We start from the raw sequence: 16,481 nt of genomic DNA, 5'->3' as shown, positions 1-16,481 counted from the left end.
AGGTAGCTTTCAACTACAAAGAGTTTTTCATCTATGTGCTGTTGACTATGAAAAACTGCTAATAAAACATCCTGTGTTGTCTCCTGAGCAGCAAGATCATCTTCCTTTCCCATATAGATCATAGACTCACCCTCCATTGTTGTAATGTATAGATAGTCCATATATTAACTGTGCCTTTACTTAGCAAGACAAGCTTTCCATCTAGGTCGTTGTAACCAATGTTATCGCCAAAAGACCCTTCCCAGTAATCAAGATCTAAGAAGAAGATACAACAGACAAATGGACTTCCTCATCCTGAGAACTGTGATTGACTTTACCTGATCTGACAAGACAAACAGCATGTTTTATAATTATTGCTTCCATGCTTTGTATACCCTGTTCCTTAGAGTAAATCTTTTACTGCCCCTCACCCATTTACTTGCATGTATCACACTTTCAATAAAAAGGCACGATGATTCCTAGCAGTTGTCACTCCTCAGAGAGCGATCTTTGAGGAGTGTCCGGCATAGGACGTGCATGAAAAGGCATCGAGGCCTCTGTCTTCTGTTCACCTTCGCCGCCTCCGTCGAGATAACCCACCCATGCCGAGGCTGGACCCTGGCACATGGGAATTCAGCAACATAGCCATTATGCTAACTGCTGGTCCCTCAAAATGAATTTTACAAGTCAAGAAATAAATGCTGTTGTGAACTGAATTTTTATGGACTGAATTCTCCTTCACCCCAAAGCATATATGTATCGAAATCTTAACCCTGAGTGTTTGAGACTGTGACAGTATTTGAAGATGTGATTTGAAAGAGGTGACGAAGGTAAAGTGGGGCCACACAGGTGGGCCGGTCCTTTGACACTAGTGTCCTTGTGATTTTGATCTATTAAAGCTAAAACTGTCTTCCTCGAAATTAGAAAAATATATTAAAAATACCTATTTAGTGACCACGGTAAGCTATATAGCCTCAACTAGGTGCTACTTAGAACATATTCATTCTGCTCACAGAGTTTCATGCCTAAAGTCAAACATGTGTTCAAAAATACGTATATGTCAGTTGAACTTGCTACTGAAAGTAGTTAGATTAACTAAAATATTTTGTGAATCAATAAAATACAGGGAAAAAAGTGAATGGAAAGCAACTGCAGATGCTAGAGACAGTGTGGGAGGAGAGTGGGACACAGAGCAGAGGGTGAGAAATAGGGGGAAATATAGGGTTACAGTCTTAAAAAGTCGTCAGAGAGTGCCAGTCAGTTTATCTCCCTCTCTCCCTCCCTTTCTTCCTCTCCCTCTCCCTCTCTTCCTCTCTCTCTCCCTCCCTCTCTCTCTCTCTCTTTTTCTTCCTCTCTTTCCACTGAGTGTTGTGCCCTATAACAGAAGGCAAGAACAACAAAATTCTTCGAAGAAATAATGGCTGAAAACATCCAAATTTGGCAAAAGAGACACATTTACAGATTCAAGGAACTGAGAGAACTCCAGACAGAGTAAATCCAAAAAAGTAAAAACCAAGATATTCCATAGTCAAATTAAAAACAACCACAAAAAAACAAACAAACAAACAAAACCTTGACAGTAGTGAGAGAAGAGAGAGAGCTTACTTAGCGCAGACAAAGCATAGGAACACAGCAGTCTTTTCATTTAAAAAAAAAAAAAACAAACAAACAAAACTAAACAAAAAAGCACTACAGGAGCAGAAGAAATTGGCACATTTTTCAAACAGTCAAAGGAAGGAGTTGTCAGCCCCCAATTTTACACCCAAGACATTCTTCGGGAATGGCGAGCAACTCAAGGTAATTAATGAAACTAGTCAGCAGCAGCCTGTCCTAAAGGAGTGGCTTGAGAGGGTGTCTACACTGAAGGACAGTGATAAGAGGGCAGACATGGAACGAGAAGGACAGATGGAGTAGAAATTAGGCATAAGGCCAGCACATTTCATCTCCCCTCGTCAGCACCCTGAGCCGTAGGTGACGCTGCGGGAAACGACAGCATTGCCAGTGTAGACAGGAGATGGTGAGGACTGCCCCCTACCCCTGGGAACAGCTGCGGCCTGCGGTTCCCAGCTCCAAACCTGCCCGGCACGTCACTACGCTGCGTGCGGAGGCGACGCTAACACGCAAGTATCTGTGTATTTGAAACAAACTGCAACGCGGAAAAGATGCAGCAAAAATATGACAGCAAAGGTAAAAAACGGTGCACATATTGAGGGCCCTCCCCGTGAACGGAGCCTGCCGGGAAGCCGGCGAGAGATGGCGAGAATGCAAAGGCGAGGGCGTCCCTGCTCACCGTAGACTTCACCCCTGCACGCCCGCGCTACACTAAATTCGTTTTGAAAGATTTCTGTCTTCAACAATGAATTAACCTTAGCTTGTTGTAATTTTTTTTTTTTTTTTACTTTTTAAACTTAAATTTTGAAACTTTTGACTCTTTGGTAATAACGTTTAACTTAAAACACACATATATTAAACAGCTGGCCACAATATTCCCTCTCTCAAATGCTTATTCTGCAAGTTTTTATCTGCTTACTTTTTACGTTTCTTTGTAAATATTGTTGTTAAAAACTTAGACACAAACATATACATGAGCCTAAATTGACCCCGGGTCAAGATCCTCAGTACTACCGCCTTCCGCCTCTGCGTCTTGCCCCCTGGAAGGGCCGCCGTGAGCACAGCCAGGCAGGAGAGAGAACGGTGCGGTCGAGAGCCCTGGTGGACAGGCGATGTCGCGGGCCAGCGCGGGGGCCGTGACCTATCTCAGTGACCTGGGGAGCGCCCCGAATCTCGGCAGCAGCATAGCGTAGTAACTACGCAGACCGGGGCACAGTCGTCTGTTACGACATCGACGGTCGAATGTGTACGGTGCGTAACTGCACGTGCGAACTTGTACACAGCTGGCAGCCCACCAACGTCAGCACAAAGTGACCTGTGCCACGGAGTTACAACAGAACAGGAGTTTGTATTACCTTATATTCAGTTCATTGTTGACCAAAACATGATTCTTTTTTTTTTTTTTTTGCTATAGGGCGCATGCACTTGCCAGAAAGACAGAGAGAGACAGAAACAGAAAGTGAGAAATCACCCCCCCAGGGGAAATGGCCACACTACAATCCCTTCTCCTCTCAGGATCTTGGGCATGCATGCACACATGCCTGGCGTGAGTTTAAGCCACCAGGTCTGAGACTCGAACCATGGTCGGCTACATGGGAGTTCAGCAACATAGCCATGACACTACTGCTGGTCCCACCAAAACATGATTCTGTGATGAAATATTGTACTGTGACAGGAGATATCATCTAAGGATAAACAGGTCACTTGCCAGGAAGACATGACAGCCCAATGCATGCACCAGACACGGAACTACAAAACACATGAAGCAAAACTGACCGAACTGACAGGAGAAATAGTTAAATCCACAGTTGGTGCTCATATGTAGTTATATATAACGATTATATTTATAATATAGCTAATGATGTCAACACCCCTTTCTCAATAATTGGTAGAAAACCTTAGGACCAGCAGTTAGCATAAAGGCTATGTCACTGGACTCCCATGTAGTTGACCGTGGTTCGAGTCCTGGAAAAAAAAACTTAAACACATGCCAGGCTCGTGTGCGTGTGTGCCCCAGATCCTGAGAGGAGGATGGAGGAGAAGGGATTGCAGCCTGGCCATCCCCCCTGGGGGGTGATTTCTTGCTTTCTGTCTCTCTGTCTCTCTCTGTCTGTCTGGTGAGCGCACATGCCCTATAGCAAAAACTTCTCCAAATAAAAAAAAAGAAAGAAAACCTAGACAGGGGGCCAGCAGGTAGTGTAGTGGTTAAGGCCGTAGATTGCCACGTGGCTGACCATGGTTTGAGCTCTGGACCTAGCGGCTCGAGACTCACACCAGGTGCATATGTGTGCGTGCTCAAAATCCCAAGAGAAGAGTGGAGGAGAGGGATCATGGTGTGGTCATCACCCCCGGGGTGATTTTTCACTTTCTCTCTCTCTCTCCAGCGAGCACACACACCCTATAGCAAAAATGTCTGTTAAAAAAAGAAGAAGGAGGAGGAGGAGGAGATCTAGACAGAAAATGAGCCAGGATCTAGAAGAACTCAATGACATCATGAAAAACAGCATCTAATTCATGTTTATAAAATACTCCACCCCCATCAGAATCCATACCCACTTAAGGTTACCGTAGGACACATGTTAAGGCAGATTATGTCCTGGGTCATAAAACAATATTCAACCATTTCAAAAAACTGAAAAAATATAGTTACTTTCTGACCACAGTGGAATCCAGAGCAGAACAATAGCAGGAAAATATCTAAACATTTGGAAACCAGCCAACATACCTACATATAATCCCTAAGTCAAAGAGAACATCAGAAAAAAACTAAAAGTACATACACGGAACTGAGGAAAGTGAAAATACAACATGTCAGAATCCGTGGGACACAGGTATCAGCGCGGGGAGAGAGTTTTAACATGTGACATGCTTCCACTGCACAGGATGAGAAGGCTCAAGTCAGTAATCAAAGCAACTCCCTCAAGTCTAGAATAAAAGAGAAAAAGAAACTCAAAGCAAGAAGAAAGGAAATAACAGAAACGAGCAGAAATCAATGAAATTCAAAACAAAAACAACAGAGAAAATCAGAAACCCCTCCACCAAAAAAAAAAAAAAAAAAGAGCTGACTGGAAAAGATGAATAAACTTGACAAATCTCAGTTAATAACATTGAAAATTGCCAAAATCAACTGACAAAGAACAAACCCGAGACACAAAAACCAGACTGAGGAGTAATAAAGTTCGAATCACAGTGCAATACAAATAAACCTACCCACATGAACTTGACAGCCCAGGGAGGCAGCCCGGCTCCTCACAGAGCAGCAGCTCCCTCAGCTCCCCGGGAAACAGATCAGCAGAGTAGCTATCCCCATTAAGGAAGTTAAAGCCATCACTGAAACCCTCTTAAAAGACAGCCCTAGGTCTAGGTCACCCACTGGGGAATTTTACTAAAGAAGAATTTGGCACCAATTCTACACAATCTCTTCCTTGAAGACCAGACTGTTCTTCTCGGGTTGTTAGCACATTCTTTTCCTGGTGGCCACTCTCTGTGGGATTCAGACGGCAATAAGACGCTGGGTGAAGATGGATGCAGAGCTGAGCACTGTCAACGCTTGTTCTCACTGAGTTACGACGGCTTGATGCGGCCATGCCCCCAGTAGTAAACCGACTGAGCAGACCAGACCCTCCAGCCATTCATCAGGGTGCGCTCTCTTCATAGTGGGAGGCCTGAGACTGCTGGCTCCCTCTGGTCTCCACACTGGCTCTTCCACGTTGCTGTCTTGGAAGTTAATCATTCCGTGCTCACCGTTCCCAGCTGCAAGGCCTCACACATCAGGAATGATGTATCAGCACGGTAGGTGACAACGAGCAATAGATCCGTCATGTGATCTGAGAATCAGTCACAGAAAAAATGAAAGAGTTCACAAGAGGGCACAGTCCTCCAGCATAATCCACCACTAGCAAAAAGGCCACCGAAGTAGCAGTGCAGAGGGTTTCAAATGCCACCCATCAGGAGCTTCCAAGCACAGAGTTTAGGGAGGCGATGGGGAAGACAGCGGAAGAAGCGGGACTGGACAGTGTTATGTGATGCTCTGCAAGGCTGACCCACACAGGAAGGTGTGGGTGGGTGCGCTCTCTTCATAGTGGGAGGCCTGAGACTGCTGGCTCCCTCTGGTCTCCACACTGGCTCTTCCACGTTGCTGTCTTGGAAGTTAATCATTCCGTGCTCACCGTTCCCAGCTGCAAGGCCTCACACATCAGGAATGATGTATCAGCACGGTAGGTGACAACGAGCAATAGATCCGTCATGTGATCTGAGAATCAGTCACAGAAAAAATGAAAGAGTTCACAAGAGGGCACAGTCCTCCAGCATAATCCACCACTAGCAAAAAGGCCACCGAAGTAGCAGTGCAGAGGGTTTCAAATGCCACCCATCAGGAGCTTCCAAGCACAGAGTTTAGGGAGGCGATGGGGAAGACAGCGGAAGAAGCGGGACTGGACAGTGTTATGTGATGCTCTGCAAGGCTGACCCACACAGGAAGGTGTGGGTTCACACCTAGAGACCTCCCTGAGTACACTGGCACACACCAGCCCAGGATCCAGGGCTGGCTGAGGCCGAGGCTGGAGGTCAGTTAGTGTTGGGACTTTGTTGGGGCTGCTTGTCTCTCTCTGCCACTCTGTTTTCTCACTCATGGAAGGGAAGGAAAAGAAAGAGAAAAAATGAAATAAGAAGGAAAGAAAGAGAGAAAAAGAAAGAAAAGAGAGAGAAAGAAAGAGAGAAAGAAAGAAAGGAAGGAAGAGAGAAAGAAAGAGAGAGAGAGAAAAGGGGGGCCAGCAGATGGCATGGCAATTACGTCACTGGACTCCCACATGGCCCACTGCAGTTTGAGTACCAGACCTGGTGGCTTGAAGATCACTCTGGACATGTGTGCGAGCATGCCCAAAATCCTGGGAGGAAAATGGAGAAGAGGTTATGGCATGGTCATCCTCTCTTGGGGGCAGAGTGATTCTTCACTTTCCCTCTCACTGTCTCTGACTCTCTCTGTCTCTCTCCGATGAATGCATGAGCCCTAAAATAAAAACCTTTAAAAAGAGAGAAAGAAGGGAAGGGAAGGAGAAAAAGAGAGTAAAAAGGAAAGGAAAGAAAAGGAAAGGGAAGGGAAGGGAAGAGAAGGAAAGAAAAGGAAAGGGAAGGGAAGGGAAAGGGAAAGGGAGGGAAGGGAAAGAAGGAAAGGGGAGGAGAGGAAAGGAAAAAAAAACAAGGAAAAGAGCAGAGAGGAGAGGAGAGGGAGGAGAGGAGAGGAGAGGAGAGGAGAGAGAGGAAGGGAAGGGAGGGGAGGAGAGGGGAGGGGAGGGGAGATAGAGGGGAGACAATTGCAGTGATCCCATTTTTTTAAGGGAAGGGAAGGGAAGGGAAGGGAAGGGAAGGAAAGAAAAGGGAAGGGAAGGGAAGAGAAGGGAAGGGAAGGGAAGGGAAGGGAAGGGAAGGGAAGGGAAAGGGAAAGGGAGGGAAGGGAAAGAAGGAAAGGGGAGGAGAGGAAAGGAAAAAAAAACAAGGAAAAGAGCAGAGAGGAGAGGAGAGGGAGGAGAGGAGAGGAGAGGAGAGGAGAGAGAGGAAGGGAAGGGAGGGGAGGAGAGGGGAGGGGAGGGGAGATAGAGGGGAGGTGAGGCAAAGCAAGGGAGAAGGAAAGGAAAGGAAGGAGAAAAGAACATTAAACAACCCCTGGGAAAAGGGCCGCTGGAAAGGTGAGTGAAGCGGAATCTTGTGCGTGGCGTCCATGGGGTTGTTCTTACGCCCAGCGCAGCCGCCATGTAACGGCCCTAGGAAGAGTGGCTGGACCGAGTCTGTTTTATAGCGATGACCGGTGACCCTTCGAAGATTCAGAAAGGCTTTGGACGGAAACTAGGTCTTGTCATCATAAGGGTGACGGACAACGAGGAGCACAAGGTGATGGGGTGGGGACAGGCACGGGGGGCACAGGGACGATGCTCGCACAGAGCCCCCAGGACCTGACCGCTGACTGGCCGCAGGGGCATGTGGAGGCCAGCGTGGTGTCTGGACGCTTGGTGTGGATGACCGAGTCCGCCCTTGCTATTTCCTGAAGGAAGAAGCGTGTCGGGGCTGGGCAGCGGTGCAGTCACAGCCACACTGGACGCACACGGGCAGGTCGTGGGCTCGTGTCCTCGGGCCGCCCTGTGCATGCCTTGCACATGCGTGCCCGTGACAGCCTGGCCCAGGCCGGATCGCCTGTGGGGACCCTGCTAGGTGTGGCCGTTGCTTGCTCTCTGTCTCTCTCTAATGAATAAATAAACTTTAAAAAGAAAAGCATGTCTGAAGGGAAAGTAAGGAGTGGCTTGAAAGGAGAAAGATACAAAGCTGACTTAAGCCCGTCGGGCTTGCACTCCTGAGCTGAGTGTGTGGGGGGGAGACATCAGGCCGCAGTGAGGTCGGGCTGAGAGCCAGCCGTGTCCAGTCGGGTCACGCTGGCTCAGCCTCAGGGAGGGTGATGGGGACAGGCGAGGTGAGGGAGAGGACAGGGCGACGGAGCGTGAGCGGGCTAAGCCCAAGGCAGACGGGAACTGGGTGGTGCCACTGAGGCCAGCGAGGTCAGAGGGCCAGCACCCAGCAAGGCCCCTAAGGGAACGGCTTCATGTTCTTAGCAACGTGAGTGGCCTTCACTAAGGAACTGCCAGTGGACGGCAGGAATGGAGGCTGGTGTGCGGTGAGCAGACATAAGGGGTCAGTATCGAAAGCCAGGGGCCAGCGTGACCCACCTCTTCCCTGTCATTTGGCCCTTGTCAAAGCTGCCAGCTCCTTAGCATGCTCCACCCAGGCCCCTCCCACCCAGTCATTATAGGTGACTGGAGACAGGCCAAGTGTGGAAGAGAAGGACACGCCAGCCGACACGACGCGGTAGTCAGATACGAGAACAAAGCCATGCTCGACCTCCCAGCCCCACAGCGTCAGCCCAGAGCAGAACCACCCGGCCACCCATCATGAGGAATAGGAACTCCTTCTTGTTAGGTTCTGCATGGTTTGCACACAGCAGAAGCTAACTGAATAAGGAAGAACTACAGGGAACTCTCGCCATGTTGAAGGATCGTTGTTAAAACTCAGGAAGTGAGTGTAGCCAGGGTGGGTCAGGGTCGTGAACCTCAAGGTGACATTATTAAAAGCCTCAGACTTCCCCCTTATCTACAGTTTCACCTTCCATGGCTTCAGTTACCTGTGGTCAACTCTGGTCTGAAAATACCACATGGAAAATTCCAGAAATAAGCAATTCATGAGTCTCGATGCACGCTGTTCTGAGTGATGTGCTGGAATCTCAGAACGCCCCACTCCATCCATGGGCACGTGAATCAGCCCTTCGTCCACACCACATGTGCTACTTGCATGGAAGTCACTTGCAGCCATTGCGGTCATCAGATCGAAGAAGAGCAGCACACAGAGTCCAGAGGGCACCACTGTATTTCAAAAATAAGGGAATACCTTCGTAGCCATAGGTTGCGGAAGGAATGGAGGACTCCCACTAAGGTCAAGGAAACCAGAGACCTGGATGAGGTCTGTGCTGAGACCCCACCAAGTGACACATTCAGACAGTCCGAGAAGGCTGGGGGTCCAGCAGAAGCAGCATTTGGTGACAGGACAAGGACGCCCAGACCTAGGCTAGAGGAAGAAGCCACTATAATTGAGACCACAAACTAAACCCGGGAGATGGAAACCAGAGCCACAGAGAGAATCACATATCCGAAAGTGGGAGAGAGTTCCCTGTCGAACACCAGCCAGCGGTGCCCACTCTGTGTCCGTGTGCACAGACTTGCAAGTTTTCAGACCAGGGACGATGTTTCATGCAACTTGTGCAGTTAGCACTGCCCCTGAGAAAGAGCAGCATCACTTGGTGCAGAGATGTTTCTGAATAAATTGTACTTAGGAATGTATCATTAGGTGAACTCCGTTTTGGGCAGAAATCGCGAATCTCGGGAATGCTGCTCCTCAGAGGAGCTGACCGCCAGCCCGCAGAGCGGGAGCACTGTGTGCTCAGTCCTGCACTCCAAATTCGGCTGACCTTGAAGGACCTGCAGTTAGCAGGGATATTTTCCAGCCATTGTACTTTTCCTTCCGAATCTGAAAGCAAAACTCATCCTAAGATGTTTCCATTTGTTTTTGCCCCAGGGAATGAACGATATATTTTGGACCAAAACACGTTAGAATTTCAGATGAGGTCAGAAATGTTTTTGTCTTAGACAAAAATGTATTCTATCCTTTGTGTTAGGCGGAGTAAAGCTGAGATTCCTAGGTACGCTTAGTCTAATGAAAAATAACCTGCTGAGTATGCGAGCACCATAGCAACTGTGTGTCATCTAAGCACTTGAAACCCCCAGGGAAATGCACGGTGTAAATAATGAATAAACACATGCTGCTGAAATAGCGAAGGCGCTTCATAGTGCGGTCATTCTTCCCTCTTAAGGCTAATTAACTTGGGCAGCAGGTGGGATAGTGGTTACAGTGCTGGACTCCCACATGGCCAACCACAGTTCGAGTCCCAGACCCAGGGGCTTGAAACTCACACTGGGAACATGTGTGTGTATGCCCAAAACCCCAGGAGAAAATGGTGGAGAAAGGACTGTGGCATGGCCATTCTCCTGGGGGGTGCTTTCTTGCTTTTTCTCTCTCTGCCTCTCTCTGTGTCTCCAGCAAGTGCATGTGCCCTGTAACAAAAACCTCTCTCTAAAAAGAAAAAAGAATAATTAACTTGCCATAACTAAGAGTACTCATCACTAAATATCAAGCATTTATCGAGCATCTTACACATCTGTTGGGCAAATACCGATGAGCAGTTACTGTGTTCTGGACGCTGGTTCTAGGTGCGGAGTAGGCGGTGGGACAGAGAGCACAGCCACTGGCCTTCAGAGGACCCAGCAGGGAGGTCGGGAAGCAAACATGTTAGCAAATGGCTAAGAAATAAAAACCTCGGGAACCAGCAGTTAGCGTAATGGCTATGTCACTGGACTCCCACGTAGTCGACCGCGGTTCGCGTCTCGGACCCGGTGGCTTAAATCTCACGCCGGGCGCGTGTGCGTGCGTGCCCAAGATCCCGAGAGGAGAAAGGAGGAGAAGGGATTGCGGCGTGACCATCCCCCCTGGGGGGTGATTTCTCGCTTTCTGTCTCTATGTCTCTCTCTGTCTGTCTGGCGAGCGCACGCGCCCTATAGCGAAAACCTCTCCAAAAAAAAAAGAAATAAAAACCTCTGCAATCTATGCAGTGGGACAAACAGGGCTCCACGGGAGAGAAGGAAATGACAACGGAAGAAGAGGTGTGGGTGACGGACGGTGATTCGCGGAGACGGTGAGGTTAAAGATGGCCACGGCACAGCCATGAAATGCGGTGTTCTGTGAGGGAGGACTCTGGGTACACACGGAGCCTGGGCTCAGGGCCAGTTGAGGCTGGGGATGGGTCACATCAGCAGGGCTCTACTGGGGGTGCTGCCTCTCTTTCTCTCTTGCTCATGGAAGGAATAAATAAGTAATCTTTTTTTTTTTTTTTTTGAGAGAGATTTTCACTGTAGGGCGTGTGCGCTCGCCAGACAGACAGAGAGAGACATAGAGACAGAAAGCGAGAAATCACCCCCCAGGGGGGTGGTCATGCCACAATCCCTTCTCCTCCATTCTCCTCTCGGGATCTCAGGCACGCACGCACACGCGCCCGGCGTGAGTTTCAAGCCACCGGGTCCGGGACGCGAACCGCGGTCGACTACATGGGAGTCCAGCGACATAGCCATTACGCTAACTGCTGGTTCCCAATAAGTAATCATTTTTAAAATGCCAAGACAAGATGCAAAAACCAACAGCCAAGGAAAAAGCGGGCAGCAGCATATGTGTGACTGGGGTGGAGAGCAAGCTTCCTGAGATGGGGAAATGGAGGAACAGTGAGTCCAGCGTCAAACAGCACGAAAGACAGGCGGACGAGGAAGCCACAGGTGTCCGCACTGAATGGGGCTTTGAGTCGCTACCAGCTGTCTCTGCAGTCCCTGGTTTGAGAGGCAACGCCGCAGTGGCAATGTAACCAGAAACCTGGGAAGATTGACTGTGGTGGCCACGTGATGGCCACTCTGACGGCTTACCACGTTACAAGCTACCCTGCCCACTCCTAATCGCATAGCTTGCAGAGCCCGGCGACTTTTCCCTTTCGATTAACAAGCAGTGTTGGAGCTGGTCAGAGCCCTGGCTGGGAGTTTTGAGAAATGTTTCCTTGTTCTTCCTCAAGCTCACGGTGCACTTGCGCGTGAAATTGATCCCAGCCTCAGCCATGGTGAGCATTCGTCTTATCCAAAATTAAGTCCACGCCAGTATCTGTCATCGTGTTAAATTTCCTTATTGGATATTAGCACTCGCGATGAAATTGTCTCTGAGCCATCGTTACACAGCTGTAAATATTCCAGTCTGCTGTTTATGAGCGTCTCACCGCAGTGGCGTGGGGCTCTGCCAGCCTGCTGCCACACAGACAGGGTCCACGCTTGGTCCCAAGTTCTTCCTGCATGTGCTGGGCATGTGCGTGTCTGTGAGTCAGGCTGGGGTGTGCTGCAGCGTGGGGACCCCATCAAGGTGCTTCTCTCTCTCACTCTCACTCTCTCGCACTCTCTCTTGAAATAAATAAGTAAGCTTTTTCTTAAAAAGAAAAAAAAAAAATTCAAGCTGCTTCATACCAAAGAGCATCCTTATTGGATATTAGCACTCGCGATGAAATTGTCTCTGAGCCATCGTTACACAGCTGTAAATATTCCAGTCTGCTGTTTATGAGCGTCTCACCGCAGTGGCGTGGGGCTCTGCCAGCCTGCTGCCACACAGACAGGGTCCACGCTTGGTCCCAAGTTCTTCCTGCATGTGCTGGGCATGTGCGTGTCTGTGAGTCAGGCTGGGGTGTGCTGCAGCGTGGGGACCCCATCAAGGTGCTTCTCTCTCTCACTCTCACTCTCTCGCACTCTCTCTTGAAATAAATAAGTAAGCTTTTTCTTAAAAAGAAAAAAAAAAAAATTCAAGCTGCTTCATACCAAAGAGCAGACTCCACAGCACCACTCTAGAAGTTCCAAGGGTCCTTCATGACATGCAAGCCTGAAATCAAGACGGCTTGCCCCTGCAGGCCTGTTGGATTGGTTATCGATGCTGATACCAAACGGAGCGGACTGATTCTAGAGGAGCCTAAGACTGCAGGACTGAGCCATGAGAACGGTCCTGGGAGGCCTTGTGGGAGCCCGAGGCACCTGAGCGGAAGGGAAGGGGCTCTGAGACTCTTGAGCTGGAGTATAGTAGGAATTCTAGTGCTTCAAGAAGATGCTACGATTGTGGGCATCCAATCAGAGGAAAAGACAGAGGTAGCATCTTCTCTTTAAAAAGTAAATTTCAGGTCAGCAGGTACTGTGGTTAAGCCACTGGATTCCACATGGCTGACTGCATGATTCAAGTCTAGACTTTGGTGGCTTAAAAATCGTGCCAGGCACATGTGTATGCATGTCCAAAATTCCAAGGGGACAATGGAGAAAGGATTGCATCATGGTGTTGATTTATCTCTCTTTCTCTCTGTCTCTCTCTCTCTCTCACTGGCAAGCATACGTGACTTACAGCAAAAAATATATTAAAAGTACATTTAACTTTTTGAATAGAGTGCTTAATGAATCCACAAATGAAGATATTTGTGCAAAAACATTAACTGCCTTAAGCTTCTTGAACCAAACAAACACCCTGCAGTTCCTTCCATCAGCCTTCCCCCAGCATGACCAATCATGACCACCCAGTATTCCATTTACCAACATGCCTCAAGACTGTCAGTTGTTTAAAACCCCTTCGCCCCATTCACCAATAATACGCGAAATGCTTAGCAACATCAGTGGTTATGTTTGTGAGCTAAACTTCCCAAAATTTGGTTCTAAGCCAAATTCATTACAGTTCCTAATTAGAGCGCTCACTGGCTCCAGAAGGTCCTGGATGGCTGAGTGTTGACAGAAAGCTTCCTTTGGACGTATGGAATTTTTTACAATTACTTGTTAATGAAATGTGAAAGAGAAATATTGGATGGACTCGTGCTTTTATTTTCCTTCCATTTTGGATTTTTATGGCAAGGATGGAGGTAGAGAGATGTACATAAATTTTCAAACGTTTTCAAAAGCACAATCCAAAGAAAGCCCAGTTCACTTTACTGAGAAATGTGCAAATGTGATTTCTGTGAAAAAGGCAACAGTGACTTCAAGAATGTGAAAAATTACTCTCGTAAAAACCAACAAAAAGCCAAAACTAATTCATCACTACCATAACCCATTGTTTTTTTCTTACAACTTACAGATACTTACAGACAGACCAAATCTTCAAGGCCTTCAAAAGCATTTCTGGAAATCTTTCTGATGTGATTGTTGTTCGGGAGACTGAAAAAAAAAAAAAAATAGTTCCAGAGTGAGCCACACGTTCTGCAAGATTTCTAACTGTTCCCCCAAATATTGTGCTTCATGCAAGAGAAAATCAGCCACTAACACAGTTCTCGAAGCGTTCAGAAAGACTTAATTACAACGTTAGTTTGTCAGGGCCAGCAGGTGGCATGGCCGTTACAGTGCTGGACTCCCACGCGGCTGACCACAGTGTGAGGCCCAGACCCAGTTGCTTAAAAATCATACCGTGCATGTGTGTGTATGTGTGTGTGTGTGTGTGTGTGTGTGTGTGTGTGTGCAATGTCAAAATCACCAGAGGAGAATGGAGGGACAGGGATTGCAGTGTGTCCATTCCCACCTGGGGGGTAATTTTCACTTTCTCTTTCACTCTCTCTCTCTGTCTCCAGTTAGCACACACGCTTTATGGCAAAAACCGAAAAAAAAAAGTTTTGTCACAAGAGATTTTTCAAAAATAATTTATATTTATTAAATTAGCCTAAAATGGCCCTAAAAGAACATTAGACAACCTAACAGCACATTTCCCATTCTCCTGATGCTTGTCACTTCAGAGGCGTGTTGTCAGCACGGTCACAGTCACTGAGGGTCTGTCCCTGCACAAGCAGGTGGACCTCGCGGGCTCAGGCGGAACCGGTTTCCCTGAAGAGTAAACATCAAGGCCACCGGCTCACAGCGGCACTTGTGCATGCGCCGACCTGTCACACCAAGGTCGATTGCACCGCAGAAAGTGAGCTTCCTGTTGTAGCACCCGCAAATGGTCCAAAAATGACTTCTAAAAAATCTAGGGAGGAAAATAACAGGTGGCAGAAGTAAATTGGATTTGAACAGTAACGCAGGTCACAGAAAATCACCTTCCAGCAGCTTTGAAAGCGTTGGAAAGGGTACTCTGGCGAATGAAAATGAGGGATTGTTTTTCTAATGAAGACACTTGAAATTTCTTTCAAATTCAAACCGTGGCATTTCTAAATGTAGAGGGAAATCTGCTAGTCGGGTTGGCACACGTGTTCCTAAATATTCTATAACAAGAAGTCCTCACATCATCTAAAAATCTACGCCAGAGTCCAGTACTAAAGGATTCGCTTCTAGTGTCTATAAAACATTGTTTGATGGGTGTTTTTCATGTGACTTCTTAGGAGTGTTTGGGCCAGTGGAGCAGGTGGTGGATTTAGTCGTTCACAACTCCACAGCCAGCCAGAGACCTCCACTCTTGTCTTCTCCCAGCCTCGTCACTGAAGCCCTCACCCCTGGCCTCCTCAAGGGCCTGTAAAGCTACTGACACCCCAACTGTGTCATCAAAGCCACACTCTTCATTGGTAGCCACCCAGTGTCCTTGTCATGGGTGGGGGGGTGAACAGGACGACTGATCTCCAGCTTGCATTCAGGCAGGTGCTACCCGGTGATTATGTCCCTTTTCGTGGACAACTCTCAGCTCAGCCGACGAGCCAATCGAAGTTCTAGTCCTCTGTGTAGTCACAGAGTTTGAAGCTGATTGAAAGCAACACTGTTAGGGACCAGCAGTTGGTGTAATGGCTAAGACACTGGACTCATGTAGTCAACTGCAGTTCGAGTCCTGGTCCGGGTGGTTTAAATTCACGTCAGGCATGTGTGCGTGAGTGCCCAAGATCTCAAGAGGAGAATGGAGGAGAAGGAATTGTGGTGTGGCCATCTTCCCTGAGGGTGATTTCTTGCTTTCTGTCTCTCTGTCTTTCTGGCAAGCGCACGTGCCCTATAGCAAAAACCTCTCCAAAAAAAAAAAAAAAAAAAAGCAAAGAAAGCAAACAACACAGTTCATATTTAGTTCATACCAGACCCACACACTGTCCTGAGTTTGTCATTCATCTACTCTCTGTACACTTCCATTTTATTCTTTAAAATCTAAAATACACTTCCTTTAGCTCTCAAAACTACGACCACACTAATAGTGATATGAAAAATGGCTCCTTCTCCCTTACTCTATTAAATATGCACACCAGCATGTAGAATTAAGAATGTGTGTGTAATTAGCACACCTGGTGTGTGGTGTGTATGTGCGATACATGATGTGTGTATACAGTCTCAGTCTCATCAGAGTCACACCCCACAGGAAACGATCTGAGTGACCATTTTCTTCATTCTCCCAAGAGCAGTACCAGAGAGAGAGAAGTTGGTTCATTTCATTCCAAAGACGCCCTCAGGAGCTAGCACTTTACCCTGTCACAGCCACGCGTGAGAAAGGGAGGAAGCATGGCCTACTATCGTCAGTCCCACAGACACACGTGAGAAAGGGAGAGAGCATGACCTACTATCGTCAGTCCCACAGCCACGCGTGAGAAAGGAAAGAGCACGACATACCATCATTAGTCCCATAGCCACACGTGAGAAAGGGAGAGAGCATGACCTACTATCCTCAGTCCCACAGGCACACGTGAGAAAGGGAGAGAGCATGACCTACTATCCTCAGTCCCACAGACACACGTGAGAAAGGGAGAGAGCATGACCTACTATCCTCAGTCCCACAGACACACGTGAGAAAGGGAGAGA

At 47.9% G+C, this 16,481-nt stretch overlaps 1 protein-coding gene across 1 annotated transcript in view; it reads right to left on the bottom strand.

Moving 5' to 3' along the window:
• Positions 1–16,481, bottom strand: part of PXDNL (peroxidasin like) — a 525,965-nt gene that overhangs the window by 272,380 nt on the left and 237,104 nt on the right. The window contains 2 exon segments of the mRNA XM_006140357.1: positions 7,433–7,437; positions 13,876–13,943. Coding sequence (XP_006140419.1) covers positions 7,433–7,437; positions 13,876–13,943 — 73 coding nt within the window.

Source organism: Tupaia chinensis, unplaced genomic scaffold (genome assembly GCF_000334495.1).
Source record: "Tupaia chinensis unplaced genomic scaffold, TupChi_1.0 Scaffold000031_1, whole genome shotgun sequence".
In the NCBI taxonomy this organism is placed as follows: domain Eukaryota; kingdom Metazoa; phylum Chordata; class Mammalia; order Scandentia; family Tupaiidae; genus Tupaia; species Tupaia belangeri.
This window is presented reverse-complemented; position numbering and strand designations above follow the sequence as displayed.